Source organism: Bidens hawaiensis, unplaced genomic scaffold (genome assembly GCF_021521415.1).
Source record: "Bidens hawaiensis isolate Kalapana, Puna unplaced genomic scaffold, B.hawaiensis_p1.1 tig00022926_1, whole genome shotgun sequence".
In the NCBI taxonomy this organism is placed as follows: domain Eukaryota; kingdom Viridiplantae; phylum Streptophyta; class Magnoliopsida; order Asterales; family Asteraceae; genus Bidens; species Bidens hawaiensis.
Genome location: NW_027493590.1, coordinates 121,590 through 135,560, shown reverse-complemented (window position 1 = coordinate 135,560; position 13,971 = coordinate 121,590). Strand labels below are relative to the sequence as shown.

At 32.5% G+C, this 13,971-nt stretch overlaps 1 protein-coding gene across 1 annotated transcript; it reads left to right on the top strand.

The window, feature by feature from the left end:
• The first annotated feature begins 1,377 nt into the window (after nucleotides 1–1,377).
• LOC143566616 (ABC transporter G family member 3-like) lies at nucleotides 1,378–10,079 on the top strand. Its single transcript, XM_077053267.1, has 12 exons — nucleotides 1,378–1,398; nucleotides 2,873–3,342; nucleotides 4,233–4,312; nucleotides 5,076–5,344; nucleotides 5,964–6,135; nucleotides 6,212–6,325; nucleotides 6,891–7,019; nucleotides 7,116–7,307; nucleotides 7,432–7,518; nucleotides 8,391–8,663; nucleotides 9,217–9,324; nucleotides 9,813–10,079. Exons 2-12 carry the CDS (start codon nucleotides 2,916–2,918, stop codon nucleotides 10,068–10,070), a joined length of 2,109 nt encoding a protein of 702 aa, XP_076909382.1. The 5' UTR covers nucleotides 1,378–1,398; nucleotides 2,873–2,915; the 3' UTR covers nucleotides 10,071–10,079.
• Nucleotides 10,080–13,971: the final 3,892 nt, after the last annotated feature.

The following is a 13,971-nucleotide window of genomic DNA, read 5'->3' as shown; positions in this document are numbered from 1 at the left end:
CGGGACACCTTGGAGTATTTTTGTTACGGTACGTTTTGGTTTTTTTTAAATAATTTTATCACTTGTTTACTTTAATCAATTATTTTATAAAAAGTTGTGTAAAATATAGGAATATTGAAACTATATAGACCACATTATCTGAGAGAGCCCAACTGGAACGATCTACAACGTCTTTACGAGGCACATACAAGGGTGCATGGTTTCCCCGGCATGATAGGGAGTGTAGATTTCATGCATTGGGAATGGGTTAATTGTCCAACTGCATGGCGAGGTCAATTCACACGAGGTGACCAAAAGGGACCAACGGTCAGCCTTCAAGCTATTGCTTCATACGAACTTTGGATTTGGTCGGCATTCTTTGGTGTTCCCGGTTCCAAAAATGACATAACCGTCTTAGAGCAGTCTCCTGTGATGGAGAGTTACATATCTGGGACCGTTCCCGTCGCTTCGTTTTGGGCTAACAAGAACTTCTACCATCATGGGTACTATCTAGGTGATGGAATATATCCAGAGTATGCGATAATCATTAAAACATTTAGAGACCCGATGGATGAAAAAAGACGGTATTTTAAGAAAGTGCAAGAGTTTGCGAGAAAGGATATCGAGAGGTGTTTTGGTGTTCTTAAACAATGATGACATTTTGTTAAAAATCTTTGTCGTATGTGGACTTTAGAAAGAATGAAATGTGCTATGTATGCGTGTATCATAATGCATAACATGATCATCGAGGACGAGGGAAGAGCAATATGTCCAACTTTCATACCGAACCCGGATTCACTACGGACTCCGGAAAGTATGAAGCAAAGACTCGAAAACTCGGATTCCGTGCGGTCAAGAGAGATACATAACGCACTAAATGAGGATTTGGTCCAACATCTTTGGATGTATCGGCTTTTGCCTGGTGAAAACGATGATCAAAACGAGGGCAACAATGAAGACGATGATGAAGACAACGACGACGATGGCGAAGACGATGACGACGAGGGCGAAGATGACGACGACGAATAGTTTTTTTTTTATTTTCATGTAATATTTATTTAATAAAATATTTTTTTTATTTGATTATTCTTATTAAAAATTAAAAAAAACAAAAAATGTAAAAGTGACTGGGCGCCACGTGGCGCATAATGCCTGGGGGTGGAGAGTTATAACTACAGTCTGTTTTTATAAAAACCATAACTCTGATTGGACGCCACGTGACGTATAATGCCTGGATGTGAAAAGTTAATGACTAGACGTGGTTAGATCATTTAACCCATAAATTGTCTCCCAAGTATGGGCCCACTTTGATTAAAAAGAAGCGACAAAGATCCCCTCTAATTTGGACATAATTCTTTGTCTTCCATTATTCTCTTCACTTCACTTCTCCATTCTACTGTCACTCCCATTAATATTCAGGTTTGCCTGTCTCATGTTCTTCATATTACAGTTCATGTTTTTGGTATACATTTTTTATATGCATTTAATTAGTTTTGTTGATTAGTATTTTATATGGGTTTTGGGTCATTGTTAAAAAAACTTAAAACAAATGAGACACATTTCATTTTCAATGTTCTTGAATTCTTGCAGTTTTTTAGTTGTAGTAAAGATTCAGTGTTTAGGTTTCTTTGTAGCCATTTTTTTTGTTAATGGCTACAAATACTTGTAAAGGATAGTGGATTATTTTTTTTCCTTTTTAATTTCCTTTTTTTTTTTACTTATGGTTATTCACTTTTTTGAGTATTTAGGTAGAAGTCATTATGACTAAGACTATAAGTTTTTGATTATGGAACTGCTTAACCGAGTCCAACGGTGATGAACAGTAATGTTATGACCCCAAGATTTATGGATGTAGTTTTTAAAGACTTACTTTTGCTATAAAAAATGAGCTAGCGCGCAGATGGTTGCCCGTTTGCCTTCTATTTCGATGTAAAAGAAATTTTCTATGAAATATATGTATATTATGGTAAGAAATTCTTATAATGCTTGTCCCTAGCTTTATCAACTATATCTGATAATTTTACAATAGTTGTAGATTTTATGAATTTTTTTTACTTCATTTATTAGTTAATTGATGCAAAAAAGATTTTATTTGCAGTTTTGGGTTCAGGGTATTGGTCATTTTTATATTAAAAAAATAAGATAAAAAGAACTTAAATCAATGTGATACATCTCATCTTCAATGTTCTTGAATTCATTCAGTTATTAGTTGTAGTAAAGATTCAATCTTTAGGTTTCTTGGTATGCATTTTTTGGCTAATGATTACAAAAACTTGTAAAGAACAGTGGATTATTTACCTTTCTTTTTAATTTCCTTTTTTACTTATGATTATTCACTGTTTTGAGTATCAAGGTAGAAGTGATCATGAGTATGATTATGATTATAATTATGATTATTATTATTATTAGTTGATTATGATAAGAAATTGTAATAAGAAAGGTTAAATGCAACTTTATCAACTATATCTAATCTATGTAGTCAATCTCGGTGGTATCTTGGTTATCGGTCCTCATGTGATATATAGGTCAAAATATCGGTACCGATAACATCAGCCGATATTTCACCGATATCCCGATATCAGTGTTTTACGTCTTAATTTTCAACTTTTAGTGTTTAATGTTGGTGTTTTGAGTCTTAATCAGTTCCTACTTGCTACAATTGCTAGTGTTATGCAAGTAGCAAAAGAATAATTTGTTAATAGTAGGAGAGTATACTGAATTGTTTAGTGTTTATAAAATGCCATATATATAAATTCTACGTGATATTAAAATTGTCGATATCCCACCAATATCTCACCGCGATAACCGATATTTGATATTTTTCCACGTTAACTGCTTAATCTAATGATTTAAATCACAATAACTGATGTAAAAGTATTTTACTTTTGTGTAGGTGTTTGCATATTGACATATTGCAAGCTCAAAAAATCATTAAAATGGAAGAAATACAGTCTCAATCAGATAACTACATATCATCAGCATCATCTTTAGCAAGTAGTCCATATACAAGACTACCTTTAAACAACTTTTACTACTTAAGAAGACCAGGTTCTATAAGACAACCAATTTCATTTGAGGATTCACCTGACTGGGATGACACAAATGTGGAATTTAAAATGGCGGAAAGTAGTATTGCCGCCTCGGATAGTGGTTATATATCTTCACCACCACAACCCGAGGTGGCGAGACATGTTTTAGGTGATTCGGTTGTGTGGAAGGACTTAACGGTTGTTATAAAGGGTAAGAGAAAGTATTCTGATCGGGTTGTTAAAAGCTCGAATGGTTATGCGTTGTCTGGTACAATGACTGTGATCATGGGCCCTAGAAAGTCCGGGAAGTCTACGCTTTTGAAGGCGCTTGCGGGTATGTTAGCATTCGGTTTTCGGTTATTTCTAGTTTGAGATCTATGGTTTGTTTTTTAAGAAACTTATAGATAAAATAATCATATTTGGTTGAAGGGTTATGCTGAACGTACCCCCTCCTTTACTTGTCACAGTAACTCGTCCCCTGAACTTTCAATTTGTTTAACGATTTTATTTCGTGTTACTCTCCTCTAACATTTTGTTTCATTTTATGGTCTCTTTTTAAAATATTAAATCAAGAACTATAAAGCTTTTATTTGTTTTTTTGTTTTTTTTCCCTATTTTTTGTGTTTATTGTCCTTGATCATAATTAAGATATATATTATTATCAGTGTCGATGCATTATTATATAATTTATATTAATAAAACTATATATGTGTGTGTGGGGCTGATACTATTAAAAATAAAAAAAAAGATATTAATAATATTTACAATGTAAATAATATTAATAAAAATAAATTAATATTTAATAATAACAACTTAGTTGTTTTAGTTTGATATATTTAGTTGAGATTATTAAGTGAATAAAATGTTGGAGTAACTAATATGTATTTAAATAATGTTAAGTGAAAATGGTAATTGATTTAATAAGTTCAAGGGGTACGTTTAGCAACACCCTAACAATTAGGTCCAAACTTCAAACGGGCCTAAATTAAGCTAGGAGTCTTGGACTGGAGTTACGGGACCCACAACCAGCTGTCAGACCCGAATTTTAACATTTTGACTTCAAATTTTGCCAACCAAAATTTTTTCCCAAATTTTGCATTTTGTAATCATCTCATTTTGCCTAAGACGCGACTCGTCTATTTATAGTCTTAAGTTCAGTATTTAACATAACTTGATAATACTCTGTGTTTGACATTAACAAATTGTTGTTCATGTGTCATTTAGGAAGGTTAGATGATTCAGCAAGTGTATATGGTGAAGTATTTGTGAATGGTGCAAAGTCATCATTAAATTATGGATCTTATGTAAGTCAAGTACATGTTATGTAAAAAATTGTAACACAACATGCTCATAATAGTGAAAAGTGGGCCCATAAACGAACCGAACGAACACGAACAGTTCATTAACTTTAAACGAACACGAACACTTAATCAAACACATATTTTGTGTTCATGTTCGTTTATTTAAAAAACGAACATGTTCGTGTTCATTTATGTTCGTTTGTTTAAAATCTAAACGAACAGTTCACGAACAAAAACATACATAACTGAACAAAGATAAACAAACATATATGAACATAAATAAACACAAATGAACAATTATAAAACCATTAAGTGGATGACTCTTCCAGATAATATTTAATTATTTTATATTAATATGTAAACGAACATAAATGAACTGAACACATATTTTGTGTTCATGTCCGTTTATTTAAAAAAATAAACATGTTCGTGTTCATTTATGTTCATTTGTTTAAAATCTAAGCGAACAATTCACAAACATAAATGAACATAACTGAACAAAGATAAACAAACATAAATGAACACACATAAATGAAAACAAATGAACAAATATAAAACCATTAAGTAGATGACTCTTCCAGATAATATTTAATTATTTTATATTAATATGTAAACCAACATAAATGAATATAAATAAACAGACATAAATAAACGAACAAAACATGTGTTCATGTTCGTTCATTTAACTAAACGAACACATTTTTTTTCATGTTCGTTCGTTTATTAAATAAACGAACATAAACCAAACTCCTTTTATCATCAATAGGGATTTGTGAAAAGAAAAAACACGCTAATCGGCTCGCTAACCGTACGTGAATATCTCTACTACTCGGCACTACTTCAACTTCCCGGTTTCTTGTGTGACAAAAAAAATTTTGTTGAGGAAGCCATTGATGCCATGTCATTGGGTGACTATGCAAATAATATTATAGGTGGTCTCTCTTATGGTGAAAAAAGACACGTTAGCATTGCTAGAGAGCTCGTTATGAACCCGCGTTTCTTGTTCATAGATGAGCCTCTTTATCACCTTGACAGGTATTCTTGTAGTCACAATAATCATTTTGAAAACGTACATCTAGGGGTGGCATATGTGACCCATTGGGTTGAATGAATTGCATTAAAATGTATATAATGGGTCAAACTAAAAAAAGAAAATGATTGAAACGGGTCAAAACGGGCTGACATTTCTTGAAGGGGTTTTTTTTATTTTTATTTTATGGAACGAGAAAACGGAGGAAACCTTTTTGTACTTTTAATTTTTTAGTTTTTTATTTATATTTCGAGTTATGATTTTTTAATAATTTATTTGAATTTTTTAATGAGGGGTTTTTGAAATGGGTCAAAATGGGTTGAGATTTCGAAAACCCCTAATTAAAAAATTATAACTTGAAATATAAATCAAAAACTAAAAAAGTAAAAATACTAAAAAGTTTTCTCCGTTTTTCTCATTCCATAAATAATAATAATAAAAAAAAATAAACTCGAGAAATGTCAACCCGTTTTGACCCGTTTCAATCATATATTTTTTTAGTTTGACTCATTCTGACCCATTATATACATTTTAATACAACCATTCAACCCATTTGCCACCCCTACGTACATCCGACCATGTTATACTAATGTCTATTTCCCATAATACCCCTTCCATGTATAGTGTTTCTGCACTAATGATGATGGTGAACCTCAAGAAGCTAGCAAACACAGGCTGCACTCTTGTTTTCACTATTTATCAAAGTAGCACTGAAGTTTTTGGCCTCTTTGACCGCATTTGTCTTCTTTCGAATGGGAAAACATTGTTTTTCGGAGAAACATTGGCTTGTTTGCAGGTAAGATTCATTCGTATAATCCATTTATATTTATGAAAATAATATTATTTTGTAACTAATATTATGTGTTATGCAGCACTTCTCAAATGCTGGATTTCCTTGTCCAATCATGCAAAGTCCTTCCGATCACTTTCTTCGTGCGATAAACACTGAATTTGACCGCATTATTTCCGTGTGCCAAAACTGGCAGGTATGGTGTTTCATTTTTATTTAACATATTTAGGCCTGTAAACGAACCGATGAACACGAATGGAGAATGTTCGTGTTCATTTTGTTTAACTTGTACTGAACAAATGATCGAACACGAACAGTTAAACGAACGAGGCTCTCTTGTTTGTGTTCGTTGTTAAGAAAATGAACATAAACGAATGGTTCACGAACGTAAGTCGTAGATGAATGGACATAACTTGACATAGATGAACGAACATAACTGAGCTAAAACCAATTATAAGTAAATGTGAACAACAGTGCATTGTGCCTAAAAAGCTATTAAAACTGCACTAAATTGTAATGGACCTTAAAATTTAATGAATATATTAACGAACGTAAAACGAATGAACTTAGTCAAATGTAAACCAACGAACGTAAACGAACGCATTTAGATGAGCGAACATTCACAAACAAGACGTGTTTATTTATTAAATAAACAAACTTCTTGCCGAACGGTTTACGAACGCTTAACTGAACGTTTGGTTCATTTACAGGCCTAAGCATATAATCGTTTTTCCATTATTATATTGCGTTAAATTTCACAGGATGGTCATGGGGATCTTTCGTCTGTTAATATGGACACAGCTGCAGCGATTCGTACACTCGAGAAAACCTATAAATCATCTGCTGATGCTGCAGAAGTTGAAACAATGATATTAAGATTAACCGAACGGGTACAGTCGTTAAAAATCCCATTTTCTATTCCAAGTTAAGATCTTTATTCTACTAATAATTATATTAATGTTTATGTTTTGACATGTATTGATCAGGATGGCCCGTCTCACAAAAGCAAAGGAAAAGCAAGCAATGCAACAAGAGTTATCGTTTTGACATGGAGATCATTATTAATTATGTCACGAGAGTGGAAGTATTATTGGTTTCGGTTAATTCTTTATATGCTGCTTGCATTAAGTATCGGCACTATATTTTCTGGATTAAGCCATTCGCTAACGTCAGTCGGGGTGAGTTGCATGAAATGTATATATTTTCGAACATGTTTTTATTCATGGAATTTATTAAAATAATGTCACAAGTGAATAAAATGCATTATAAATTGATTTTGATGGTTCATATTGAATGTTGCAGGCAAGAGTAACTGCAATCTTTATGTTGATATCTTTTGGTTCATTATTAAGTATCGTTGGAGTACCCGCACAACTAAAGGAGGTCAAGGTAAACGGACGGGTTGGGTAACGGGTCAAAATGAGTTTGAACCATAGCGGGCTTTTTTGTTCGGGTCGGGTTGGCTCTTAACACTTTGACATAGAGCCGAAGCACATAAACCATTACAAAAGGTGCCCCTTTATAAGGATTTTCTATATTTGCCAAAATTTCAAAGTTACAAGTTGACTAGACGCGTAAATTATGCTAAGCGATTCACGTGTTTTAGTAAAAAAAGAAAAATACTGAAGATTGATGAAATTTGGGGAAAATCATGAGTGATGAAGTCGGAGCCTTAAATGTAGGAATTCGGGTCAGACAGCTGGGCCAGATGATCTGGCTTGTTGATACCTTTCCGTTCGTTGGTTAGACTATGCGTAGTGGGCGACAAATGGGTTGGATTTTTGGCGACAGCACCGCCTCCGGGTGATATTCAGGCGATAAGGGTTGGTTTGGGGGGGGGGGGATTTTGGGCTACAAACCACTACACCCCTAAAATGAAAATAGCCTATCTGATGGCGCCACGTGTCGAAAATCCCCCCCATTTTGCAGCCCTCCACTACAATAGCCTTATGGGCCCAGTGACTTCACTCCTAGCCCAAGTTATGCTCGTTTAGTGTGTGGGCCCATTCTGCGATGTTTCCCTTTATCCAACTGGTCTAAATAAGAGTCTGCTAACTTTTGGATAATTATTATGTTTAAATTTGATTACGAAAAATTTCTCATTACATTAAAATTTGGTTTGTTTTCAATAAAATGATTTAAGAGGTTGTTCGTACCTTTGAGATGCTTTCGGCTCGTTTCTTTCTTAACTATTTTTATTTACACAATCCTTTTTGTGTTAACTCTCAAATCAAGTTAACAAGTTATTTTATGTAATGCAGGTGTATGCTTGTGAAGATTCAAATAAACACTCGGGCGCGTTTGTTTTCTTAACGGGACAATTCTTGGCTAGCATACCGTTCTTGTTTCTCATCTCCATTTCATCAAGTCTACTCTTTTACTTCCTTATCGGGCTTAGAAACGAGTTCACCTATATGATGTATTTTGTGGTCAACTTTTTCATTTGCCTTTTGGTCAATGAAGGGTTAGTGTTATTAGTTACCACCATTTTTCAAGATATGTATTGGAGCATAGTGACTTTGGTGTTTATGCATGTAAGTTTTCTCATTTTGTTGTTTATTATGCTTGAAATTGAGAACTTTGAGAACCATTTTGGACCACAAAAAAGTCAAAAATAAAAAAAAAATCATAAAACAAAAAAAACGCAAAAATAAAAAAAGTAAAAAAAACCAAAGTTCTTATTTATCATCCCGGTTTCATAAAAAAAACGTCTCGGTTTAGCTAAATTATACATTTATGTATAACATGTACATATATGTACATACATGGTTTTTTTGTACACATATGTAAAGTTTAAGGTAAATGATAATGTACATATGTGTACATTATGTAACTAGAGATTAAATGATATTATACACATGTGTATAATACAATTTTTTTTTTTGAAACTGGAATGAAATTTAAGAATTTTGGTTTTTTTACTTTTTAATTTTTTTTTTTGTTTTATAATTTTTTTAAATATCTTTTTTAGAGGTTTTTTTAGTGATCCAAAATGGTTCACTTAGGATCGTTGCCCATGCTTATAAATAACTCAATATACAAAAAAGTTATCGTTTTGGATTAAAAGTTGGTGTTATTAATATGTAGGCGATGATGATGCTTTCGGGTGGATATTTTAGGATTCGAAGTGCGTTAACTAGGCCTGTATGGATATATCCTATGTCCTACATTGCGGTCCACACGTTAACGATTCAGGTTTTATGATACTCTATTTTTCTATTTCAAATAGAAACAATGGTCCAGACTCCAGGATTTCAAATTTCATAGTTAATATGAAAAAAAAAATTAATTTCAAGAAATATTCACCATGAATCTTGAACTATGAACTAGCTTGTGTTTTTACACATGAAAACACAAATTAAATTAATTTTTTAAAAATTTTGTATAAATTTTAAATCTGGAAAGTCATTGTGTTGAATCCAAAAGTCAAATGTGTTGACTTCACTGATTTTGTTACTGGCCCGTTTTGATCCAAAACCATTTCATTCAAGCATTTTTTGACCCGAACCTAGGTTGGCCCATAAGCCTGCCCGACCCGTCAGTTTACATACTTAGTTACATTTATATAGCCAAAATATACTGTCTTTTATTGTAAATTCCCGACACTACCCTGTATTAGCTTTATGTGAATTATTACAATGTTTTAAGTGTTTCGATTTTTTTTTCGCATGTTTTGTTTGTAGGGGATCTTGGAGAATGAATACGACGGAATATTATTTACGACCGGACAAGTGAGGACCGTATCAGGGTACGAAGCTCTTCATAATGTATATGATATGCCGCAAAACGAGCATTCCAAGTGGAAAAATTTGATGATACTTTCACTTATGGCTCTCGGTTATCGAGTTCTTGTGTTCTTGTTGCTGCATATTCGTGTCAAGAAGACATTTTCCATTTTCGGGCTTTTGTATTGTAAACGCAAGATCAATGACAAAACATGAATAGTTGAAACAGAGTGGAAGTTGAGATAATAAATAGAATAGACTTATAAGAAAATTGATATAATGTTTGAATACTCAAATCTATATGTTGTCTTTCATAAGTAAATTTAATTTTGGCAGGTAAGAATTTATTTAAAATGCAAAGTTCAATAATATTATTATAGAGGGTTTTAGGAACACGTTTTGTTTTGATTTAATACGTACATATATTAGTTTGTTAGCGTTTACTCTTCATTATATTTTGTTAGCGTTTGGGCTATTTTAATTGAGATATGTAGGTCTTTTAGATTTTTAACGAACGAAAATAAACGAACATGAACATGTTGATTTTTTTAAACGAACAAACATGAACACAAATATTTGTATTACGAAAAAGGGGGCGACCGGTGTAGGTGACGATGCCGATTGATGTAAGTCTTCAACATCCCTTCAAAGCTTATTACACGTAATCATACTTACATTTATTCTTGACCGGAAAAACATGGATAAAAACGGTCAACTAACAAAGTTTAATATTTAATAAAGATTACTTTTACATAATCACTTTTATTTACATTTAAAGTTTATTATAAGTTTTGTTAAATTATAAAAGGCAATCAAATCAGTTTAGAAAATTTTCTAAAAATTCACAGGTTCTTATTTCATTGAAAAAATTAATTAAAATAAACTTTTATAAAATTTGGAGTTTTTATAATGTGTTTTCCATATTAATGACTTAATTATATATTAAACAAAGCAAAATTCAAGAAACATACTTTCCAGTGTTCAAATATTATGAAATTTTAACCGAAACACTTTTACACCAAAATAGAGTTATTGTAAAAATTTGAACTCATTTGGAGTTTTTAACTCGATTTTTAAATTTACTTTTGTAATCATAGAAGCATTGTCCTCAATAAAAGTAATCACCCATGCAAAACTATTTCGTAGTGTTACATGTTACATCTTAAAGAAAATGATAATACGCAATTCTCCATCGTCTGCTTAGAAACTCTGGAAGAGGATCCCCACAAAGCGCATTTCCAGTGTAACTTAACTCGCTGAATGTTTGAAGTTGATGGCCTGTTGGGATTCTTCCTACAAGATTGTTGTATGGCACGTTTATACATCTCAGAGCGGTTAATTGTGACAGGCTCAAAGGAATATTTCCTTCGAGATGGTTCAGTGACAGATCTAAAGATTTAAGCAACGAGTTAGGAATTGTTCTTGTTAAATCATTGTGTGATAGATTCAGGGATCGTAACCCCGAAAGTCCAACAAGTTCATCAGGAATTGACCCTGAAAACTTGTTACTAGAAAGGTCTAATAAAGTCACTTGATATAGTATGGTGCTATATGTATAAGTATTGCTAGAAAACTCGTTATGAGCCTCTTTATCACCCAGACAGGTATTCTTGTAGTCACAAACTCACAATAATCGACACTTTCAAAATGTACGCCTGACACGTTAAACACCGGCCTCTGTGTTTAGTGTTTTTGCACTCATGATGATGGTGACCCTCAAGAAGCTAGCATACACAGGCTGCACTCTTATTTTCTCTGTTTACCAAAGTAGCACTGAAGTTTTTGACCGAATTTGCCTTCTTTCAAATGGAAACACACTGTTTTTTTGGAGAAACATTGGCTTGTTTGCAGGCAATCTTTTATCATTGGCAAATTGAAATTTAATAATCTCATATTAGAAGATAGCTGCTAGCGGTCCCAAATTTCACAGGAATTGTTTTCATTGGACATCCGTTCTGTTAAGTTTTTTTTTCCAAATTCAAACCGATGTTTTAGAGATTTTAATCAGAATGAGAATACGAGTCGATTGATATAAAACTTAGCTTGAAACGGTGCCACTTTTATATTATATCAAGTTTCAAGATATAATATGCTATAACCACGATTTAAATTGGAATGATAAGTGGGCTTTAGCATAATTGCTATGTGATTTAAATGGATTGAATTATTATGTAGGTCCATTATTTAACAAACTTTGCCAGCCCATCAAAGAAATTAAAGAAATCAATGATTTATGGGCTTGGTGCTGAAGTTGGCCGGTGTCCGTAAAAAATTTTGAACGGCAACTTTTATTAAAACGGACAAACTAGCAAGCCGTTAGAGCTAAAAACAACAAACAAACTTAAAAAGAGAAATTACACCAATTATTCTAATTTAGAGCTTTGATTGACGACCTATTTTTAAGTCAAAGAGAACGTAGTTAAATAACGGTTATATTAAGTTTAGTTGTGCAACAATACAATATTTTTAGTCCTAATTTTACATGAAAAACAGCTGCCGACATTTTAAATATTTTTCTTTGATTGATTTGTTATTCTCGCATGATAAGACAATCAAGTGTAGGGTTTGATTCTACATAGGAATTTTATTTGACATGTGAACTTTGTTAGACATGAATGTGTTTATGTTGTTTTTACTAATGAATGATTTGAGTATATTCATGTGTTTAGTGTCTACTTATGAAGAAGAATAGTTGTTTATGTGGATTATGTTGGCAATTGTATAGATAGCATCTTAGCTAGTGTACTTGTTCGGTCATGTAACACAGTCGAATTCCTTAAACGATTGTTCTTCATTCGTTTAATTAAACATGGCTATGCCTATGTAGCTTGTTAGCAAAGTGAATTAAGTCAGGACTTTAGGTTATACGTGATGTTAACAAACCTTAAATTGGATGTGATCATTTGTTTGTTTCTTGTCTTTTATTATAGTGTTATGTGTGACCTACTAATTAATTGCAATTTAGGTTCATATATATTAGTATCAACCCAATCAAATCATTTTGTTTTACTTGTTAGAAACAAACAAAATGTTAATACAACAACATATTCTTCGTGGATCCAATACCATACTTAATCTAGTCATTTAGGCTAATTTGGTTTTTACATGACTTGATGACAGCCACCATTGATCATGAGTCTAGTCTTGGGATAGAATGGAACATAATTTTTTGAGTTGTATTCTATTAAAGTGTCAATCTTTTGGCTAACACAATATACATATAATATATACGACTAGATTAAGAAAAAAATTTATGACCTACTTCCATAGATAATGTTTCAAACAACTTTTAAATACACGGGGTTCTACATGGCACTTACAAAATCAAAAACATAATTTAAGTAAACTAGAGAGACATATCCTCAATCCCTCGAAACTTAAGAAACCCCCAAATCACATTGTCTGACCCCCCCCCCCCCCCCCCCCGGTCCATCCAAAACCAATAACCATCTCCATCAAATATAATGTATCATTCACCCCTCCCTCGTCCTAAATCAAAACCACCCCTTTGCCCCGCATATGATGTTAATCACCCCCTAGCCCTATAAAAATACCGTGTCTATAGACAACCTATTATGTTATACATTACACATTTGTTGTTTTATTAGAAAAAAAAATTCCAAGTAACCTAAATTACAAAAAGAAAACAAAATAAAGGAGAATCTTATAATATCATACAATCTACCGGTAGGATAGATGTGTTTTTGTTATGTTGGTGTCATACGGATTCACATTGATAGAAGAAGGGTGGGACATGGCCCACCGTCCAATCATAATCCGTAGTGTTAATTAAGTAACAATCATAAATTCAAAAGTAGAATTTTATATCTAAATGCTTCAACTAAATTTTTGACGAATTAAATACAAACTACACAAAAAGTGCATGACATGTTATTAAATTACAAAAATACAAAATACACATATTATTGAACATGGCCATGTCCATGTTTCTATGTTTTTCTCTTTCTTTATTGTTATTATTTTGGTGGGGTGAGGTGTACAAGTATAGATAAAGACTTCACCTTAAAAAGGCTACATCAACTTGGATACACATTTATTTATTATTTAATAATTAATTAATTGCTTAGATATTTTTAAATATAACAAAAACAATTAT

Bases quoted from the DNA above. Each gene is read 5' to 3' on its own strand.
- LOC143566616 (XM_077053267.1), top strand. From the start codon at position 2,916: ATGGAAGAAATACAGTCTCAATCAGATAACTACATATCATCAGCATCA. The intron at 7,020-7,115 runs GTACAGTCGTTA...TGTATTGATCAG, and splicing joins TATTAAGATTAACCGAACGG to GATGGCCCGTCTCACAAAAG. The intron at 7,308-7,431 runs GTGAGTTGCATG...TGAATGTTGCAG, and splicing joins ATTCGCTAACGTCAGTCGGG to GCAAGAGTAACTGCAATCTT.